Source organism: Chelonoidis abingdonii, chromosome 1, assembly GCF_003597395.2.
Source record: "Chelonoidis abingdonii isolate Lonesome George chromosome 1, CheloAbing_2.0, whole genome shotgun sequence".
In the NCBI taxonomy this organism is placed as follows: Eukaryota; Metazoa; Chordata; order Testudines; family Testudinidae; genus Chelonoidis; species Chelonoidis abingdonii.
Window position 1 is genome coordinate 209,170,471 of NC_133769.1, and position 23,421 is coordinate 209,193,891.

Here is a 23,421-nt window from a genome sequence, read left to right on the forward strand (position 1 = left end):
AGGGAAACCTTCCCATAGTTGGGACCTCCTTCGGATGGTGCTGGGGTTGCCTCTTACACTAAAGTTACTCTCCAGGGGGAGGAATTCCAGTTTTCTAGGAAAAGGCAGGTGTTAGTAATGGGAGATTCAATCATTAGAAACATAGATGCTGGGTTTGTGATGACTGGGAGAACCGTATGGAGACTTGCCTGCCTGGTTGCGAAGGTTGCAGATCTTCTCGAGGCGCATTCTAGACAGACTTATGTGTAGTGCTGGGGAGGAGCCAGTGGTCGTGGTACATGTAGGTACCAAGGACATAGGGAAGGGTAGGAGAGATGTCCTGGAAGCCAAATTAGGCTGCTAGGGAAGAGACTGAAATCCAGGACCTCTATGGTGGCATTCTCAGAAATGCTCCCAGTTCCAGGGCAGGATAGGGTAGGTAGCAGGCAGAGCTTCAGAGTCTCAATATGTGGATAGATGATGGTGTAGAGAGGAGGGGTTTACGTTCATTAGGAACTGGGAAACTTTTGAGATGCGGGAGCCTATACAGGAGAGATGGGCTCCACATAAACCAAAGTGGAACAGACGTGCTGGCACTAAACACTAGAAAGGTTGTAAAGCAGTTTTTAAAACTAGGAGATGGGGAAAGCCGACTGCTGCAGAGGACATATGGATCGGACACAGATTTCTTTAGGGAGAGTCTGATGATAGAGAATCTCCAGGTTATAGTCAGGAGCAGAGAACGGAGAGGATAATGTAAGGGCCAGATCAGATGACAAACGGTCACATAAAAAAGAATCTGCACATCAGAAAAGGGCAGACAGATAACTGGGACAAGTTTTTAAGTGCTTGTACGCAAATGCTAGAAGTCTAAATAATAAGATGGGTGAACTAGAGTGCCTTGTGATAAAGCAGGATATTGATATAGATAGGCATCACAGAAACCTGGTGGACTGAGAGCAATCAATGGGACACAATCATTCCGGGGTACAAAAATATATCAGAAGAGCAGAACAGTCGCGGGGGAGGAGTGGCACTATATGTGAAAGAAAATGTAGATTCAAATGAAGTAATCTTAAGCGAATCCACGATTCCACAGAATCTCTACGGATAGAAATGTCATGCTCTAATAAAAATATAACATTAGGGATCTATTATCGACCACCTGACCAGGACAGTAATAGTGATGATGAAAGTGCTAAGGGAATTAGAGAGGCTATCAAATTAAGAATCACAATAATAGTGGGGGATTTCAATTATCCCCATATTGACTGGGAACATTTTCACTTCAGGATGAAATGCAGAGATAAAATTTCTCGATACTTGAAATGACTGCTTCATGGAGCAGCTGGTCGGGACCCACAAGGGAGAGGTAACTCCAGATTTAATCCTGAATGGAGTGCAGGAGCTGGTCAAGAGGTAACTATAGTAGGAACCGCTTGCAAATAGTGACGCATAATATAATAACATTTAACATCCATGGTGGGAGAGAGATCTCAACAGCACAACACTGTGGCATTTAATTTCATAAGGGGAAACATAAAAATGAGGGGTTAGAACAAAAGTTAAAAGGTACAGCGTCTAAAGTGAAATCCCTGCAAGCTGAATGGGTGCTTTTTAAAGAGGCCTGTTACGTGCCTAAGTGCTCTGCAGGGACGAGACACACACACACACAGTGAGTGAATATGGCTTTTAATGAAGGTAAAGAAACACACCCGCAGGGACTCTCACGTTGCTAACTCAAGATGGGGAGCGAGTCCAAAGCACAAACAAATTCTGATAAATATAACTTATGCTAATAGCATGTAAAGCAGCTCATACATAGGCATGTGGGAGCTTCCCAACTGGGCTCTCTCTTTGGCAAAGGGCCAGGCTTTCTAAACACGCCGGGCTTCCCAGGCTAAGCGGTTCCAACCGCTACAAACAGCATAGGTTAGTAATACAGCAACCTTTAATAACCTGTCCTTGAGAAGGCGAACAGCCTTAGCTAAACTGTAACAAAATCTTTTGCATCCCTTACATTCCTCCCCTCACCTTCTCAAGGGACAGCACTAGACATAGTCTCATAAATTGACTGGACGACCCTATAGCATGAATAAAATGCCAAGAGCAACAACACGCCACACAGGCAAACTAAACCGCAACATACGCAAAGGCCCACTAAAGCAAAAAGGCCAATACACAGGCTCTGAACAAAATGCGCGGCCCAACCACGAAGGGACTTAAGCCAGGACCAGAGCCAGGAATCGTCTTGTTGCTTGGCCTATACCTCTGCAAGGTGAGCGTAAATCTTTCAAGTCGTCTCAATCGAGCTGCCAGCATCTGTACATTAAACAACACATACCAGCAAAACTCTTGACATGTATGGCCATGCCGCAGCAACAAATAATCGACAGCCAAGCGATTCTGCAGCATGCCTTGGCGTACTTCACCTAAATTCATGAGTAAGCAAATCCAAAACGGTAGAGTTCATATTAATAGCTTTAGCAACTGTACAGCAAGGTAGGCAACCACATGATAATTATGCGCAACTAAACCAGGTACGCCCACTAGGAAAAGAGGAGGGCAGCTGCCGTCCTTCGGAATCAAAGTCACTTCGGCTTTGCACCCAGAATCCAGGGGAATGGTCCCCGCGTTGGCGGGAGGGGGGCTTCTGGGGAGACCAAAACCATAAGTGGAGTTATACGCCCTACAGTGCAGGGGCCCCCAAAACTATTGGCAGGAATATAGGTATATGCAATCCTCCCACAAAAAAAAAACCACCCTCGTGGCAATTTTGCATGTCCATCCCCAAAGCTAATCTCTTTAAATCGGCTTCGGTACCCACATGACTGGAAGTTAGCTAACGTAACGCCAATATTAAAAAGGGCTCTAGAGGTGATCCCAGCAATTACAGACCAGTAAGTCTAACATACAATACAGGCAAATTAGTCGAAACAATAATTAAGAAGAAAATTGTCAGACATATAGAAAACAAGCTGTTGAGCAATAGTCAACATGGTTTCCGTAAAGGAAATCGTGTCTTACTAATCTATTAGAGTTCTTTGAAGGGGTCAACAAACATGGGGACAAGGGGCATCCAGTGGACATAGTGTACTTAGATTTCCAGAAAGCCTCTGACAAGTCCCTCACCAAAGGCTCTTACGTAAATAAGCTGTCATGGGATAAAAGGGAAGGTCCTTCATGGATTGAGAACTGGTTAAAAGACAGGGAACAAAGGGTGGGAATTAATGGTAAGTTCTCAGAATGGAGAGGGTAACTAGTGGTGTTCCCAAGGGTCAGTCCAGGACAATCCTATTCAATTTATTCATAAATAATCTGGAGAAAGGGTAAACAGCGAGGTGGCAAAGTTTGCAGATGATACTAAACTACTCAAGATAGTTAAGACCAAAGCAGATTGTGAAGAACTTCAAAAAAGATCTCACAAAATAAGTGATTGGGCAACAAAATGGCAAATGAAATTTAATGTGGATAAATGTAAAGTAATGCACATTGGAAAAATACCCCCACTATACATACAATATGATCGGGGCTAATTTAGCTACAATGGCGTCAGAAAAAGATCTTGGAGTCATTGTGGATATTTCTCTGATGCCATGCATGTGCAGAGGCGGTCAAAAAAGCAAACAGGATGTTAGGAATCATTAAAAAGGGATAGATAATAAGATGAGAATATATATTGCCTATATAAATCCATGGTACGCCACATCTTGAATATTGTATACAGATGTGGTCTCCTCACCCCAAAAAATATATTCTAGCACTAGAAAAAGGTTTAGAAAGGGCAACTAAAATGACTAGGGGTTTGGAGACCATATGATGAAAGATTAAAGAGGCTAGGCCTCTTAAGCTTGGAAAGAGGAGACTAAGGGGGGATAATGATAGAGGTATATAAAATCATGAGTGATGTGGAGAAAAGTGGATAAGGAAAAGTTATTTACTTATTCCCATAATACAAGAACTTAGGGGGCACCACATGACATTAATAGGCAGGCAGGTTAAACAAATAAAAGGAAGTTCTTCTTCACACAGCACAACAGTCAATTGTGGAACTCCTACCTGAGGAGGTTGTGAAGGCTGGGACTATAACAATGTTAAAAAGAGAACTGGATGAATTCATGGTGCTTAAGTCCATAATGGCTATTAGCCAGGATGGGTAAGGAATGGTGTCCCGGTCTCTGTTCGTCAGAGGATGGAGATGAATGGCAGGAGAGAGAGAGAATCACTTGATCATTGCCTGTTGGGTTCACTCTCTCTGGGGCACCTGGCATGCGGCCACCGTCGGTAGACAGATACTCGGCTAGATGGACCTTTGGTTCTGACCCGGTATGGCCGTTCTTATGTCATCGAACTTCTTCCACCAGAAAATGTGGACTCATTAAATATCAAAATGTGTTTCAATAAGGTTGTTTCAAAATGACTTTTTATTTTTATTTTTTATATCCTAATTTTAAATTTTAGTTGTATCTTATCTTGATACTTTTATTTTTAATGTTTATACCAGTTACTAAACAGATTACAGATTACCAAACCAATTAGAATATCAATTACTAATTTCCATAGCTATTACCAATGACCAGTTAGAAAATACGGTTACTCACCTTTGTAACTGTTGTTCTTCGAGATGTGTTGCTCATATCCATTTAGTAGGTGTACGCGCGCGGCGCGTGCATGTCGTCGAAGACTTTTACCCTAGCAACTCCAGCGGCCGGCAGGTCGCCCCTAGAGTGGCGCGCCATGGCGGGTAATATATACCCCTGCCGGCCCGCCCGCTCCTCATTCCTTCTTGCCGGCTACTCCGACAGTGGGGAAGGAGGGCGGGGGTGGAATGGATATGGCAAGAACACATCTCGAAGAACAACAGTTACAAAGGTGAGTAACCGTGTTTTTCTTCGAGTGATTGCTCATATCCATTCCGTGGTGATTCCCAAGCCTTACCTAGGCGGTGGGTTGGAGTGAGAGGTCACAAGTGCGTAACACGGCAGAGCGAAGGCTGCGTCATCCCTGGACTGCTGGACAGGGCATAATGAGAAGCAAAGGTGTGCACGGAGGACCAGGTCGCTGCCTGGCAGATTTCCTGGACGGGTACTCGCGCAAGGAACGCCGTTGATGATGCTTGGGCTGCCTAGTAGAATGCAGCAGTTTACACGGCCCGAAGGAGATGGGCCAGGTCATAACAGGCCCGTATACAGGACGTCACCCACGAGGAGACCTCTGGCGAGGAGACAGGCAACCCTTAACCTGCTCAGCTATGGCGATAAAAAGCTGGGGGATTGCGGAACAGGTTTGGTCTGTTCTATATAAAAGCAAGTGCCCTACGCCACGTCTAAGGAGTGCAACTGCTGCTCCTGCGAGACGAATGGGTTTCGGGAAGAATACGGTAGGAATATGTCCTGGTTGACATGAAAGGCGAGACAACTTTGGAGAGAAGGCGGGGTGCGGCCTCAGTTGGTACTTTGTCCCGATGGAACACCGTATCGGGGGCTCCACCACGAGGCGCGCAGCTCTGACACGTGCCTAGCAGAAGTGATGGCCACCAGAATGCTGTCTTCCAGGACAAGTAGGGGAGGAAACACGAGCCAGTGGCTCAAACGGGGGGACATAAGACGGGACACACCAGGTTGAGATCCCAAGAGGGGGCTGGGTGGCGGACCTGGGGTAAGACGCTCCAAACCTTTAAGATCTACTGCTCCCATTGACTGCTCTGCTTCCCTGGGCCTTTCTTCCTCCTCAACAGCACAGAGGCTGTCTGACCGGAGGTGGGACAATTCTACAGTATCCTGGAAAGCCTCAGCAACATACCTCTCTGCCTCTCTTAGCTCCTCCAGTTCCACCACCCTGGCTTCCCAAGCCCATATGTGGTGTCTGAGGGCCAGGAGCTCCTTGCACCGACTGCACACATATGTCACCCGCCCACAGGGCAGGTAATCATACATGCTACACTCAGTACAATCAACTGGATAGCCTCCACTCTGCTGTTGGGCTTCTGCCTGCATTGTCTCCTAAGTTAATGAAAGGGTAGTTTAAGAAAGATTTTGAATGTAGTTTGGTTTATAGGTTTTAAGGGGACTAAAGGTCCCTTGTTGGTCCTACCCGCGCCCTTCCCACTCCCCTTCTAAACTCCTTTGCGAAACTCCCTGTTAGCAGCCCTGGTCGCTTGTGTGTGGCTTTATAAAGCCCTGGCCTGAGTGAATGTCCTGCCCACTGATTAAGGCTCAGCCAATTACCAGAGGCTTCTAGCTTTCAAACCTTCCTTTGAAGCTCACAGCCTCCAACTGCCAGCCACAGCACACAGTCCTTCAAACAACCAAACAAACAAACAGACTGACAAACACAAGGTAAACACACACTGCAGACAGTCATTTACCCCACAGATGCTGTATTTGCTCCTCCTTCACCTGGAGAACTCCCTTGCAAAACTCCCTGTTAGCAGCCCCTGTTCGCAAAGGATAGGAAATTCACTAGTTCAACCACTGACAATAGTATGAACTGATTAGCCAGCTTAAGATACAACTTGCAAAAAAAAAAAAAAAAAAAAAAAAAAGGGCTATTTCAGATTGATTCCAAATACAGGCCTGATTCTTTAAAGCACTCGGAGCCTCCTGGAATACCTCAGAGGAATTCAGTGCCTTTAAGAATCCATTTTTCTGTTAAGAAAAATAAAATAATTTTGGTGAAAGTATCTTACAGTCTAGGGCTAAATTCAACCTTGTTGTAACTCTACTGAATTCAGCAGAGATTTGCCTACTTAGTTCAGGACTGACCATAGTCCTTAACACACTGAGCAACTCTAAGAATGGATTATGCCTCTCTGAGGTACGATCCCTCCCTGAACTTCCTCTAAAGCACTGCAACTCCTTGGTCCCCCAACATATGGAATGGAACAATTTGGTCAAAGTGAATTGGGAAATAAGGGAAATTTTGCTCTACATGGTAGATATATCACTGGAAAGCAATCCCTGTATTTAAGAAACACAAATGTTTCCAAACACATAATCCCTTCCTCATGAAAGACATGCGACTCCAGTATAGAATTTATAGGTCAACTGATTCTGTGGAAGATTAAAGACTTCTGTTACAGAATATCAAGGCTAGTTACTTAGGCTCAGAATGTTTTTAATTCCTGATAAGGGATTATGCGGGGCACAATGCTACCACTGCATAGTAAAATCTCCTCTCTTTGCTTTGGCAGAATTAACTTTTGTAAGTAGAAAGACCTCTCACCCACTCCTGCTGAGAATGAGGTATGGAGTTATATATGTTGGGACTTAGTGGTCTGAAATGCCAATTAATGACATCCTAATCTAAAATTCATTATGAGTTTCATTTTCCTTCTCCTTTTTAAATCATTCTCTTACACTTGCACTGTGTGTCATGAAGATGATTTTGGGAAGTTTAGTTCACTCTAGTCAAAGTACAATATGTAAGATGCTTAAAATGTATCCTGCCAAAGACAGTAGTGCTGGATCCAAATTTCTAAATCAGTCTAATTGAAGATCGGGATATTCCTTATTTTTCTACAGTTTTAGCTATTTTCTTCAATTTAGTGGACAAGTCCTGAGCAACCACTTGTTGCACATTACATCTCCTTTTGGCAGGAGATCGCTCATTTCCATTTAGAAGAGTTTTTATAGTGAAAAAACTCAAATTACAAAATACACTGAAACTTGACTTACAGATTTATAAATACAATTTTAAAAGGAAAATGCAATTAAAACAAGCCTAGTTTATATTTTACTCATTAGGTGGACTAGTAGTTGAAATATATTTTAACCTGTTTTAGTTAAACTAGTTTAACTACACCACTACCTCGATATAATGTGACCTGATATAACATGAATTCGGATATAACGCAGTAAAGCAGCACTCCAGGGGCGTGGGGGTGGGGCTGTGCACTCCAGTGGATCAAAGCACTTTCAATATAACGCAGTTTCACCTATAACATGGTAAGATTTTTTGGCTCCCGAGGACAGCGTTATATTGAGGTAGAGGTGTACTAGTAAAGAAAGCCTTAATTTTTAGTCAGTAAATGTATATTTTGGATGAATATTATGAGGCTATGAAAATTTTGTAGGCTATGAAAGTATTTTTTGGATTATATCTCCGTAAGTATTTATAACTGGCCCAGTTCTTTATGCTATAGTATAAAAGAGTTATGAAGCATATACTTACTGCGCTATTCTTGGTGCTTATGATGTGTTGCATATAATGAAATCTTTACAGTGAGAATAAACTATCCTATAGAGTAAAAATCTATATCAAAACAATGTCAAACAGTAGAAATTGGTGTACCAAAAAGTTACAATGGTATTTTCTGTGTTATCAAATGAGCTTCATTAGTGGCCTTTCTTTCAGTCAAGAGTATTCTAAGCTAAGCTAGTACTTGGGCTAGTTGTGGGAGTAAAGCGCTACATAATGAGTGAAATTCTGGATTCACTGAAGTTAATGATAAAATTCTCTTTATTGACTTCAGTGAGGCCAGGTTTTCACCCAGTATAAGGGTATCACATTTACATGTAATGTGTAGTAATTTTAATTGACTGATAAGGCCTGACATACTGGTCCTTCATCCGTGTACTGAAGACCTGAGGTAAAGCCAAGGGTATTTAAAACTCGTCCTTATAGGACATAAAGGACCAGTGTGGAGGGCCATATCCCTATTACAATTATAAATAAATAAATAAATCTTAACATATTTTAAAAACATACCCTTCAAAAAGGTGTGATTTGTCTTTCCCTTGAATTCTGTGATACAATCTGTGGTGATACTGACATCAAAGACAAGACAGCCAACCACTGGTATCTCAGCCTTGCCTTTCTGGATTCCCCTCTCCTAACCCTCACACAGCAGGCTCTTTAAACTAATGTTGTTACTGTTCTTGAGGTTTGCTCCATATTGAGATTGTAATATTGCACCATTAGGGTCATGCTTATGCACATAGCATATTGCCAACTCCCAGATAACTTCTATTAGTCAGATCAGGACAGCATTTCAAAACAAATATCCTCTGGCTTGTGGAAAAAAAAAAAAGGAGGAATGGTTTCAGAGCCAGTATGGGTGTATTTTGTTAATTACTTTTAGACAGTGGCCTGTGGTATTGGGAGCAGGCATGTTGCTCCCTCCGGAAGTATTTGAGCTTATTCTGGCAAGGGATGTGCTCTTTGCCTGTGGAATACTCTGAGCATAGACTAGCATGTGAATCAGAAAGATCCCTCAATGGCAAGAGTCCCCTCAGTGTTACTGGCGCAGGGTGGAGAGAGAACACAGAGGAGGAGATATAAAGGAGAAGAGGAGACTGAGAAAGGGAAGAGGGAATCTGGAGATGAAAGGAAAACAAGATAAGGAAGGATTGGCCATGAAGTGGTAACGAGGCAACAGAAATAACGTGGAGAGAATCTACCGCCTATTTTCTTGGTGCTTGTGATCAAGTTCATTTTCTGGCATTTCAGTGTCCTAGTTAGAATCTTTGCTAATAATTCCAGCAGTGGGAACACATTGTGTGTAAATTCTTTCTGCATATTAACTAACCTAGGTTCAGTGGATTGCCAAATCCCAACATGTCATATGCTTGGTTCATTTCTTTCCCCCTCCATTTTTGTTTTCATTTCATTATAGAAAGATTCAACACAAAGCATGGCTGTTTCCTGTCACCTGACCAATATTTTCAGGTTACAAAGTTTAAACAATGAGTCATTTTTTAACTCTTTTTAGAAACAAAGGCGAGGCATTCCTGAGAAGTACAAATGCACGTCACACTCACTAGTGTATCTCCCGGGTGCAGTTGAAGGAAAAAGAACTCTAAATCCAAGGAATCAGAGAAGGTACATTAGTGGATCACAGATACAGATTAGAATGAAAATCCAATTAGTCAGAGATGTTCTGCAGTCAACAGTCTCTGTGTTAATGTGGCTTCAGCTTTATAAATGATGGTTAACTAGATGTCATCTGTTTGAGTGCTATCTAGGCAGTTTTATGCATACAGAACACTGAATTCAGGTGTGAGCAAGTAAAATGTCTTTCTCTTCATCAGCATCATTAATGAGTCAAATACTGAAGGTCCTGAATTTCAGTGCACAACAACCATATTGTTAGATTGGGTATACTTTCAAAGGTTGTCATTAAGCAGCTAGAAACAGACCCAGATCATACCATTTGGATCTAAGGTCTTCATTCATCCGATCAAATATAGGTGCGGCTATGAGTTTAATCTGCAGATCCAAATTTGAGGGCTCTTCTAATTTAGGGCATGTCTACATGAGGAAGTTATGCTGGATAGGTAGAATGTGAATTTAATGTGCTATAGCTATTTCAGAATAGTTTCCCACATGGGCACATTCTGCGATAGCTATTCTGGTCAATTTCCCTGTACAGACAAGCCCTTAGAGTTTTGATTCAGGGCTATCTTTAGGAGGAAAGAATCAAGTAGGATCTTCTGCACAATATGTCTCTTTTTGCCACATTACTTTTGTTGTTGTCTTTGAGGGGAAAAGACAAATATTTATATGTTTTGCTTTTAAGATATCCAAATATGAAGAATATTACTTTTATTTTTTTTGTTGGGCAGAGACTTGACATAAAACTTGAAGTAACTATCTGGATTTTTGCTTCAAAGCTGAGGTATTAATTCCTGAGTAGTAGAGATTGTAATGGAGAGGCTAGCACCCAACTAATATACAGGATCAAAGCCTTTGGAAAATGGCAGTTGGATTCCTAAATCACTTTAGAAAAAAATTGTGGACAAGGGGGATCCTGTGAATATACTGTACTTAGATTTTCAGAAAGCCTTTGATAAGGTCCCTCACCAAAGGCTCTTAAGCAAAGTAAGCTGTCATGGGATAAGAGGAAAGGTCCTTTCATGGATCCGTAACTGATTAAAAGATAGGAAACAAAGGGTAGGAATATATGGTCAGTTTTCAGAACAGGGAGAGGTAAATAGTTGTGTCCCCTAGGGGTCTGTACGGGGCTCATTCCTATTCAACGTGTTCATAAATGATCTGAGCAAAGGGGCAAACAGTGAGGTGGCAAAATTTGCAGATGATACAAAACTACTCAAGGTAGTTAAGTCAGATGCAGACTGCGAAGAGCTACAAAAGGATCTCTCAAAACTGGGTGACTGGGCAACAAAATGGCAGATGAAATTCCATGTTGATAAATGCAAAGTAATGCACATGAGAAAACATAATCCAATCTATACATATAAAATGATGGAGTCTAAACTAGTTGTTACCACTCAAGAAAGAGATCTTGGAGTCGTAGATAGTTCTCTGAAAACATCCACTCAATGTGCAGCCGCAGTCAAAAAAGCTAACAGAATGTTGGGAATCATTAAGAAAGAGATAGATAATAAGACACAAAATATCATATTGCCTCTATATAAATCCATGGTATGCCCACATCTTGAATCCTGAATGCAGATGTAGTCACCCCATCTCAAAAAAGATGTACTGGAATTGGAAAAGGTCAGAAAAGGGCAACAAAAATGATTAGGGATATGGAACGTCTTCCATATGAGGAGAGATTAATAAGAGTGGGAGTTTTCAGCCTGGAAAAGAGACAGGTAAGGTGGGATATGATAGAGATCTATAAAATCATGACTGGTGTGGAGAAAGTAAAGAAGGAAATGCTATTTAGTTCTTCTCATAACATAAGAACTAGGGGTCACCAAATGAAATTAATATGCAGCAGGTTTAAAACAAACAAAATGAAGTATTTGTTCACACAGTCAGTCTGTGGAACTCTTTGTCAGAGGATGTTGTGAAGGCCAAGACTATAACAGGGTTCAAAAAAGAACTAGATAAATTCACAGAGGATAGGTCCGTTAATGGCTATTAGCCAAGATGGACAGGGATGGTGTCCCTAGCCCCTCTGTTTGCCAAAAGCTGGGAATGGGTGACAGGAAATGGTTCACTTGATAATTACCTGTTCTGTCCATTGCCTCTGGGGCACCTGGCATTGGCCACTGTCGGAAGACAGGATGCTGGGCTAGATGGACCTTTGGTCTGACCTAGTAGGATCGTTCTTATGCTCTTGGAATGAATCAAGAATAGAGACATTTTTAAATGGATCATTGTAGCCTCATCACTGCTACTCATGTAGTAGAAAAAGGCTGCAACCTCCAGTGCAGTCTGTAGGTTGTGGCAGTGGCTGTGGTGTGCTGATATAACTGCCAGCTTCCTCCCAGCCTCCTGCATTTCACTCACTAACAGCCATCCTTGTCACCTCTGCATAGGTGAAGTATTTTTTACGTACAGTATATTACTATGAAGTGTCACCATTTAGTAATATTTTTTTTCTTCCTTCAGGTTACAAGACCCTTTTGAAAGGAATTTCAGGAAAGTTCAGCAGTGGAGAACTTGTTGCAATTATGGGCCCTTCTGGGGCTGGGAAATCAACACTCATGAATATCCTGGCAGGGTACAGGTCAGTATAAAGGACCACCATTGAAAAAGCAAAAGGACTCTGTAGTGGTCCCTCATTCTCAAGTAGGGAGGGAGGCCACTCTGCCTCACTCCAGGCACACAGTAACCAATAGTCTAGGGGGACATTCTGACCGTCTGGGCGGGGCAGAGCACAGACCATCTTTAGCTACAGCCTTCAGGCTGGAGCAGACAGCAAACACAATCTGGGGCCCTCACAGCTTCCTGTCTGGGGCTAAGAAAGTCAAAGCCTGGCACAGGGCCTTCCAGCCAAGGGGAAGTAGGCTGCCACCCCAGGGGTGGGGTTGGCAGCAGGGGGTAGGAGGACCTTTGCCTACCTTACTCCACTGGATCCCAGCCCAGGACCCCCTCACAGGGCCCCCCTTCTGCCGTTGGGTTAGTAGGAATCCCACTGAAACACAGTGAATTATTCTCCAGCAGTGTAACCGGACTAAAGTCTGCTTTCCTGAGACTACTTCCTATCACAGTCTGGGTGTGGGGCACCATAGTCCAAAGGCCCTCTGTTTCCTCAGGGTACTTGGCAGCCAGCTGTCCCCACAGCTTCTCAGGGCATTCGTCTGGTGGCAGTTCTGGCAGCTACTTGAGTTACTCATCTGTTTCCTCTGACCACAGGGGGCAGCTCTGCTTGAGGGCAAGTCTGGGATCCTGTAGAGCTCTCAGCTCCCTAAAAAAGTTGTCTGTTTCTTCCCATGGTCCAGCCACAACTGAGCTCCAGGGATCTCCTTTTATACTTCCTGTCCCACCTCTGGACTTTTGAGGGCGGGCCGGATTCAGCTCCACCCTCTTGGGGGAGTGTAGTGGTCCTTTGCTCTCTAGTTTGGATGGAGGCTACTCCGCTTCTCTACAGACTCTCTCCCAATATTTGTAGAAAATAGGTGCTTCACAAATACTGAATTATAGTATCCCAATTGTCATGTTCCTATGTTCTATACAGCAGACATTTCTGAGTTATATATTAGTTTTGCATTTAAATAAATAGTTATTAAAATTCCAGAAATAAGAAATGGCTGCTCACCAGCCATCTGATGAATTTGGCCCAAGATTTTATCTGTGAAGTATTTTAAATTAGGTTTTATCGGCACTTAAGAATATGTTTCCATTAAAATTTTCAGGATGTAGCAATAATTCTTGATTAAACTGCAATATGTGAAACAACTGGGTGGTTTTCCCTCCCCTCCCCCCATAAGCTGTTACTTTCTGCAGCTGCTGCCACCAGATCACAAAAAGGAGGGACAGAGACACCTAACAAACAGCCTTTTAAGAAATGACTCCGCATTTCTTCAAGCATCCAGATGGGCAGCACACTTTTTTTGCACAAGTTTGAATTAAATTTTTTGCCAAGGTGTGACATTTCTTCTGAAACAATAAACACACACACTCCCTCTACTGTCTGTTTTGGCCCTAAGAAATCACCTAAAAAGTGGCTAAAATTGCCCAATGGGCCCACTCTCTGAGATGTGTAGTAAAGATTATAAAGGTAACTCTCATGCTAACTCACATGTTTGTTTCATTTCAGAGAGACCGGGATGAAAGGAGCGATCTTCATTAACGGGCAGCCTCGTGACCTGCGCTCTTTTCGCAAAGTGTCCTGTTACATCATGCAAGATGACATGCTGCTCCCTCATCTTACTGTCCAAGAAGCTATGATGGTGAACTTTCTTTCTGGTTCTGATTGGTTTGGGGTGTGGGACTAGAGAGAGGCATGCTCCATGCATGAGAACACATTTTTATTCCTGGCTGTGGTTCTGGGTGTTAGACTGGACTTCACTTGAGTCTTCCTGGCTTTGCTGTTGTTTTAAGATCACAGTTAGGGTTCAGAAGAAAATTTGTAACCCTTCATTCATTTCCCCCTAAGGGAAATAAAATACCATGAAAGGCTAGTGTCTGGATAATAACAGCAACAATAGGCTGGTACCAGAGAATGGCAACTACACCTTCTCACCCACAAGTCCTCCCAGTGCCTACTAGTATCCTGTCACTTGTTCTGTATTCCAGTAGCTGCCAACTACTGGAGTCTGAAATGCACATCATGGCCAGTGTTGCCAGACTGAGTGAGTCTGTGAGAGCCCTGTGTGAATCTCTTTCCTGGGAACACTGACAGGTGACCTGTTAGATCTCCCTGTCAACTTTCCATGCCCTAACCAGGTGATTCCTTGCTGGCATGATGCTACTGTATGCCAAGACTCCTGGCTGTTACTACTCTTCTGTCCCTGTCTTGGGTCCAGGAGCCCTCAGATACAGCCTCTTTCTTTCTGTCTTTACCTGGACTCCCTGTGAAGAAGCCCAGGCCTTAAAGTAGATAAAAATCTCTTCCTCTTCACTCTTGACATAGTGCCCATATACTGAGAGCCAGCTGGAGTGTTAAGTCTGGAACCTTCTGCTGTTCAGTTTGATGAGAAAATCAGCCCAATAGTTTTGTTGTACCTGCCGAATCTTCAATATATAAAGTCAGCAGTTCATGGCTATTATCATTTGGTAAGGAGAAAGGGGCTTTCATCAGTTCTCTGTGGCCACAAGGGACCGTTATGATCACCTAGTCTGGCCTATGCCTTATCTGTTAACTTTCCAGAGTTGTAATTTTTCTAATACTGATTTCTGGAAGGGATCGTCTCTGTCAGAAAGCTTTTCTGGTTCATTTAGTTGAAGTCAAAGACCAATAGGGTAATGTTTTTCAAAGTGGCTGACTAAATTACAGCTGCAAAAAGAGAGCTTCTTTTGATAAGTTGGGCCCAGATGATATACTGTGTGTAAATTAACCACTCAAAGTGCTGACAAAAAATTACGTAACATTTAATTGCTTCTTATAAAGGTAAAGCAGAATTTTGTAGTTACCTCTTAGGACTGCAGATGGCGTCTGATACAGGATTATTTATTTCTCTACTTATTTTCTACATCACTGTAGTATCTGAGCACTTACCAAACGCTAATGAATTTATCTTTATAACACTTCTGTGAGGTAGGGAAGTATTGCTACCATCACTTTGCAGATGGGAAGCTAAAGCAGAGAGACTGTGACTTATGCAGCATCACACAGGAAGGGTGTGGCAGAGCTAGGAATTGAACTTCCTGCATTCCACTCCGCTTCCCTGTCCACTGGACTATCCTTTCTGACACGATAAAGTATCTCTGTTAAGCACTTATTTTTGTCGGTGCCTTAAGAAAGTATGCATATGCCTACACTCTACTCATGATTAGAACTTCATAGCTAATACTGCTCTTCTTAAGCTTCTGTTTTCTAATTTCTGCTTCATTTTAGAACAAATTGTCCACAACCTAACCCCTGGCGCAGACAGCGCTATATCAGCGGGAGAGCTTCTCCTGTCAACGTAGCTGCTGCCTCTCATGGAGGTGGATTAACTACACCTATAGGAGTAGCTCTTCTGTCAGTGTTGCAGCAGCACAGCTGCGTTGCTGTATCTGCGCCAATGCAGCATGTTAAGTGCAGACCTGCCTTAAACTTACAGTGGATATTCCAAAGGTGTCATGTTGTTGACCAATTCCAATTTAACTTGCAACGTATTGTGTGTTTATATAATAGGTGTCTGCTCATCTGAAACTTCAAGAGAAGGATGAAGGCAGAAAGGAGATGGTATGTATATTGCTTTTCAAACTGAGGTATTCCTTCGAGTATAAATGATGCATAGTGAAGAAGTCAGAGTGAAATTTATATAGCTTGAGTTTGTATCTAAAACTGAATTGCAATTAATGTGCAAGAATGGAGTAAATTATAACATAACAAAGTTGACAGCTGTTATTGTGTAGGAGGGATAGTAAAACCCTACAAATGACAGGAAGTTTTATTAGATAAACATGAAAGATTTATTCAAATATATTGCAGTTTTTCTGGTGCCTTTTTTAGTTGCACTTTGTGGCTCAAATGTTTTGGCCTGCATGCCTCAGGGCACACACACTCTTGCACACATCCATACTAATCCCCAGTGCCTGGCTATGAGTACAGTTCTGTTGCTGTGTGTGCACACCTAGGAATGCACAAACATAATCAATAGCTTTTACAAGTGCTGCAGAAATTTGCAAGCATAAGTCAGGTACTGCACACATAAGGGCATGAATCTTTGGGTACATCTTGCCAGGCAGAAAGGGTGTGTTTTTCAATCATGTTAGTTCAGTTGAGTTAACGCAATTAAAAAGCTCCATGAAGGTGCAGGCTAACACATCTCAGACTGTGTTAGCTTGCCACTGCGTGGTCTAGTGAGGAAACTAAGCTTAAAATACAGCCAGCCGATATGGGTTGCAACATGTTAGCCTGCATCTTAATAGGACTTCTTGTTAAGCTAACTCAGTTGAAGTAACAGAATTGGAAAATGCACCTTTTTTGTCTGGCAAGCCAGGGCCTTTGAAAATGTGAGCCTGCATGCCAGTGTTCCTAGGCAGAGGTGCAGCTCAGGTGCTCATCGCTGTGTGGGTGGGGTTACAGAAGCATTCCCATGCACGTGATAAAAGACCTATTCATTGCTGTGTAGATATTTTAATACAGAAAGTGATTGGGGAGAAGAGGATGACAACTGAAGCTAAAAATAAAGAAATCACAGCACTGGTGAAAGCGGAGACAGTTCAGGTTGTTGAGAGATTCATGAATAGCAAAATATTAGGTCAGGTCATGCAAAAATAAGATTTTTTTGTTAGATGGGGTTATTTTTGCATGCTTAAAGCTACGTTTTTGTCCCGCATAAAATGACACTAACAAGCAAAAGATGCGTCTCTGTGTGTCTTAATATAGGAAGCCTTTAGTGTGATTGTTGGCAATGCTGGGGCTAATGGGACTTGCATAACAATGTATTCCTGTAGTTAAAGCAGTGATTACATGTCAAGAGAACTGGGTTCTATTCCTGGCTCTGTTACTGACTTGCTGTATTGCTTTGAGCAAGTCTGTGACTCAGTTATCTCAGCTTTAAGATGAGGACAGAAATACTTCCCCATTCTTGTATCATCAGTTGTTTTTTTTTAAGAATTTGATTTAGCCTGAATATTGTTGCTTATTTAAAATAGTGACTGGGAGAAGTGGGAGATGATAGATGTAACCTTTCCTCCTATCCCCTCTCTTTGATTCTGGGATCTAGAACAGTGGTTCTCAACCTTTTCCACACTGTAACACTGTGTAAAAACAGAATCAAGTTGAGACCACCCACCCTTTGATGACTTGTGGAGAACCCATGATCTAAGGATTTATCTTCAACAATATTATTTTTCTATAGAATTTTGTATTAATTTTTTAAGTGTTTCATTGTTTTCATGGAACCTATTCCAGAAAGATGAGCACCTGCAGCTCTCACTGAAGTCAATGGGAATCAACACAGTGGCAGTTGCAGGGACTCAGCACCTTTCAGAATCAGGCCCTTATGACTTGTCACCATGTTATATTTCTGCAAAGTACGTTATCTCCAGCCAACCTAATTTTAGCATGAGCAAAGCAGCAAACTTCCCTTCCTACACTCCAGTGTGGTGTCAATGTCAGTGCCTAGTAACTGTCCTCCTTTTGGGGATTATGAAGTATAATTTGACAAGTATAGGCCTTGTTTATATAGTAGTCCCATTGAAATCAATGAGACACTCACACAAGTCAAGGCCACAGGATCAGGCCCACAGTTGCTGAAAGAAAAAAAGTATGGTAGCCGTACTTTTCTTCTCTTGCCTCCCAAAACACTGGGACAGATTGTGGCCTACATCAGTCCATGATCTGTGTAAAGTCCTGCGGACCCATATGAGACCCTCCTCATACTGCCTGTGAAGATCAAGCTTTAGGTGTTTCAAACTGGTCTCCAAGAAAAATGGAGGCACCTAAAATCAGTGGCCACTTTTAAAAATGTAGGCCTTGAGGAACAGAGCTATTAGATGAAAATAATTTAATACACTCTAGAAACTACTGAGTTCTACTATTAATTGAACGATTCCCTTGTAAATAAAAATCTAATAAATCTACAAAAAGTCATGTTTGTTTTGCTGTATGTTAGTTGTTCATAAATCATAAAGCTCTTATGACATCGGGCTCTGAGGACCAACCCAAGTCCTGATAGCAAATCAAAAAAATATTACCATTAGAAGACCAATTCCTGTTCACTTTAGACAAGGACAAAATCCCACTGAAGTTAATGGGACTAGTCATGTGAGAAAGGTGACCAAAGTTTGGGTCATATTGAGAAATGATGTTTTCTGGAGCCCTGCTAATCTAGTGGACATGAAAATCCAACTGTTCTGTCATTATACTGAGAAGTGATAAATGGTAACATAGGTTCAACTGGTTTGTTTTCATCCTTTATAGAAAAACCAGTGATAATGGTAAGAGATGTTGTGGGTTTTTTGTGTAGTAACAATCTAAATGACCCATGTTGTTGCTTTGATCCTGTCCCCAGGTGAAGGAGATCTTGACAGCGCTGGGTTTGCTGACATGTGCCAATACAAGAACTGGAAGTCTTTCTGGGGGCCAGAGGAAGCGTCTTGCAATTGCTTTGGAGCTGGTGAACAACCCGCCAGTTATGTTTTTTGATGAACCTACCAGGTAAATCAAGGCCAAATGTTAGAAAGTAGACTACTGCTACTGTGGGTGGGATTCATAGAGGTATTTAGGCACCTAACTCCCATTGATTTAAATGGGACTTAGATGCCTACATACTTTTGTGATTCCTCTCTCTCCCCCGCATGTGCTAGAGAACTATCACAGAACATACTAGCCCTTGTTAGCATCTTAGAATAGCTGAAACAGAAGAAAATCAAGACTTTCCTTTGAAATGTAGATACTAGATTATACGCTGCATCAAGTTATGTATCTTCATGTTTGCTACACTCACCTTTCATTGCTAGGAAATGCTTCTGGTAAGTTTTATTTAAAATATTTGCATCAGCATCTGTAAAACCTGTAATTTTTGAATACTGATTTTAAAGGGCCTGATTTGCCACTGTGTTACTCCAGGTTACTCTGGGCTAATATTGTAGAAAGCAACTGAGTTACACTTGTGTAAAACCATAGAGCAATGCAAGCCCCAAGAAATAGTTTCAGTAGGGTCACCAGTTTAGTGCACTGGGTTACCGTTGTAACCGGACATGACATGGGGCTATTAAAGGTTGATGTTAGGGAAACAATATGGAAGAGGGCAATTGAGAGAAATCCTAGAGGGATCCCCAGAAGAGAGAGAGAAAAAATTCTTCAGATTATAATGTGTAGTTTTCCCTTGAAGTGAAGATGGCCAGTTAGCTTAAACATTTTTGATAATTGCATTTTTAATTTAATACGTTTAGGATCAAATTCTGTCTCAGGAAGACACTCATGACAGCCCTGAAGTTAGCTGGGCCACAGGTGTGTATCTGAGAGTAGAATTTGGCCCTTAATTTGTTAGAACCCACGCATTAATCAGAACCCACAATCCTAGAATTTGAAAATTGCATAATGTAACCCAGTGAAGAACTCCCATTTTAATGAAGTATGATGCATGCCTGCTAAAGGAAAAAAACAAGGGAAGAGAGAAATAAGAACCCAGAGGTACTGTGTGGTGTAATGTTAGATGACAAAGATGCATTTTGTAAAAAGATAATGATGAGAGACGGAAACATCATAGCACATGTATTATTTTGAACAGTTGCATATGGAACCACATATCTAATAAACACCTTTGTGCCTTTTTTTTCAGTGGTTTGGACAGTGCATCTTGCTTTCAGGTGGTCTCTCTCATGAAGGCATTAGCCCAGGGTGGCAGGTCTATCATCTGCACTGTTCATCAGCCAAGTGCCAAACTGTTTGAGTTATTTGATCAGGTACCTTTTAGAAATTCTTCTCTTTACATATTTGTTCAAATATGTTGTATCTATAATTGGTACAGGCTGGAGATAATGCAAAATCATGGCTCATGTCTCAAATCAGTATCACTAGAGTTGTAGGTTTGAACAAAATATGATTTTCCCCTTTTCCCTTCATGTTCCTGTTTTCATATTATATTATATTATTTGATTTTAAAGAATCTGGCTGGTAAATTTTGGAAGTCATGATTATCACACTTCTGAATTTCGGGTCCTTTCCTGCCAATGTTTTGTGTGTGTTATAGTAAATAAGTATTAGTATGAGTGCATTACTCTTAAGGTCTATAATGTTGCTGGGCCAAATTCTCATCCTGGCTACTCTGGTGTAAATTCAGAAAATTCCATTCATTTTTGATGCAATTACTCTGGTTTGACCCTGAATAACTGAGAACAGATTGCTTTTTTGTATTCATGTGAAAGAATAAAACAGAAAAATGAAGGCTGTCAGAAATCTTTGTTCACACTGATGGCAGGATATGGTCTGTTCCTGTTTAGATTAGATTTAAATTTACTTTAATCTTCTTATGCCATTTAAGTGAGAGTTGTGAGAGCTTAGAGAAAACCCACTCTACAGTAGGTGAACAAGCTCTTGAAGATTGCCACTCTTTCAATGAGTTTAAATGAAGTCAATAGAGAGGCTAAAAGCAAGATTCATCAAGCATTTCTTACTGCTCTTCCTCCTTCTCCTCCTGTTCCCCCATTGCCCTCTGAATTCGCCAGCTCCATCTTCATGCCAAAAACATGAAAAATTTATGGAAATAAGATGGCACAGTCATGCCATTTCCAGCAGGGCTGCCCAAAGGGGGGTGCAAGTGGGGCAATTTGCCCTAGGCCCCGAAGGGGCCTCCATGAGAGTTTTTCGGGGCCCCTGGAGCGGGGTCCTTCACTTGCTCCGGGGGCTCTGGAAAATTCTTGTTAGGGCCTGGGCCCCTGGAGCTTCTTCCATTCCGGGTCTTCGGCAGCAATTCGGCAGTGGGGGTCCTTCTGCTCAGGAACCTGCTGCCGAAGTGCCCCGAAGACCCGTGGCGGGGGGTCCTTCTGCCCCGGGACCCGCTGCCGAAGTGCTGGGTCTTCAGCAGCAATTCGGTGGCGGGGGGCCCTCGCTGCCGAAGACCCCAGGCCCCCTAAATTCTCCGGGCAGCCCTGATTTCCAGCCTGCCTTCCAACCTGTGTCTGAGGGATGAATTATGATGTTTCTAAATTAGTACACTACAAGCCCTGAAGGGGTTGTTTTGTAACATTCACATCTTGAACATCTCTAATATTCTGCAGATTTTTCATTAATTGTAGTTCCATGTTCACTGTTGACAAATCTTTTCAATCTCTTGCTATTTTCTTCCAAATCAAACAGCTACTGACTGACTAGTCCAGTTGCTATGAGAAAGCAGGTAGACATTGTGACGGGCTGGATCACAGAAACCCCCTTGGGAACTGCCAGCTGATGTGCCAAGACTATTTCTGGCTCTGCTTTCCTGCCCTGGCAGCTTAGGACTCCAGCACCCTATCTTGTTGAGCCAGACATGCCCGTCTGCTCCAACACAGACCCAGGTCTGAACCACGGGCCCCAAAGCTGCAGACTTACCTGAAAGCAGCTAACAGAAGTGTTCCTGTCTTTAGCACTCAGATGCCCAACTCCCAATGGGGTCTAAACCCCAAATAAATCAGTTTTACCCTGTATAAAGCTTATATACAGGTTAAACTCATAAATTATTTGCCCTTTATAACACTGATTGAGAGATATGCACAGTTGTTTGCTCCCCTAGGTATTAATACATATTCTGGGCTAATTAATAAGTAAAAAGTGATTTTAATAAATACAGAAAGTAAGATCTAAGTGGTTCCAAGTAGTAACAGACAGAACAAAGTGAATTACCAAGTAAAATAAAGTAAAACATGCAAATCTAAGCCTAATACAGTAATACAACTGAGTACTGATAAAATCTCAACCTGAGAGATGTTTCAATAAGTCTCTTTCACAGACTGGACACCTTCCTAGTCAGGGCACAATCCTTTCCCCTGGTACAGCCCTTGTTCCAGCTCAGGTGGTAGCTAGGGGATTCTTCATGATGGCTCCTCCCCTTTGTTCTATTCCACGCATAAGGTGGGAATCCTTTGTCCCTCTCTGGGTTCCCACCCCTTCCTTATCAATGGAAAAGCACCAGGTTAATGATGGATTCCAGTTCAGGTGACATGATCACATGTCACTGTAAGACTTCATTACCCACGTGCCAGCACACACAGGAAGACTTACAGGTAAAACAGAGCCATCTGCAGACAATTGTCCTGGTTGATGGGAGTCATCAAGATTCCAAACCACCATCAATGGCCCACACTTTGCATAATTACAGTAGGCCCTTAGAGTTATATTTCATATTTCTAGTTTCAGATACAAGAGTGGTATATTTATACAAACTGGATGACCACACTCAGTATATTATAGGCTTTGTAATGATACCTTACAAGAGACCTTTTGCATGAAGCATATTCCAGTTACATTATATTTAAACTCATTAGCATATTTTCATAAAATCATATAGAGTGCAATGTCACAGACACATTCATAGGTTCTTATGTTTTCTCACTTTCTCTATCTTTTATTTTTCAGCTCTATGTTTTAAGTCAAGGACAATGTATTTACCGTGGGAAAGTGTTGAACCTTGTCCCTTATTTGAGAGATTTGGGTTTAAACTGTCCAACCTACCACAATCCAGCAGATTTTGGTAAGGAAAATTGAATAACTTTTCCAGTTTGCTTATTTTCCTTTTGATGAGCTCTTCTGAATGAAATAGAAATAGTGAGGCTTTTATTGGTTTTTGTTTCTATAGTTTTACTGTGTCAGTGTGGAATGAGTCCCCTGTTTTTTGTAAATCATTTTAATGCCATCTAGTGGTGGGACTAATTCGTGACTTTTTCTGATTGAAATGCAAACTGTGGAGTAGTAGGAGATGAAAGGCAGAATGTGTGTCACACCTATAAACTTCCATGGTTTTCTAAGGAAACACCACAGCCCTTGTGAAAACAATACTATATTATTCTATAGTCATAGCTAAGTGGTTCACAGCAGCAGTAGGGACCAGAAGAAACAAGTCTGCAATCCATATAATGAGTACTAATGCAGCCATACATTCATTATATTTCCTTTAAAATGTTGTATTTAACAAGTATTAGCAGCAGAAAAATATAGGCTTTTTACATACA

The 23,421-nt window shown here is 41.9% G+C and overlaps 1 protein-coding gene across 1 annotated transcript in view; it reads left to right on the top strand.

Annotated features, from left to right (window-relative positions):
• ABCG1 (ATP binding cassette subfamily G member 1) overlaps positions 1 to 23,421 on the top strand; it is a 106,472-nt gene that overhangs the window by 72,311 nt on the left and 10,740 nt on the right. The window contains exons 3-8 of the mRNA XM_032763773.2: positions 12,283 to 12,400; positions 13,934 to 14,066; positions 15,956 to 16,006; positions 18,786 to 18,931; positions 20,058 to 20,181; positions 22,829 to 22,943. Coding sequence (XP_032619664.1) covers positions 12,283 to 12,400; positions 13,934 to 14,066; positions 15,956 to 16,006; positions 18,786 to 18,931; positions 20,058 to 20,181; positions 22,829 to 22,943 — 687 coding nt within the window. The remainder of the gene's footprint in view (positions 1 to 12,282; positions 12,401 to 13,933; positions 14,067 to 15,955; positions 16,007 to 18,785; positions 18,932 to 20,057; positions 20,182 to 22,828; positions 22,944 to 23,421) is intronic.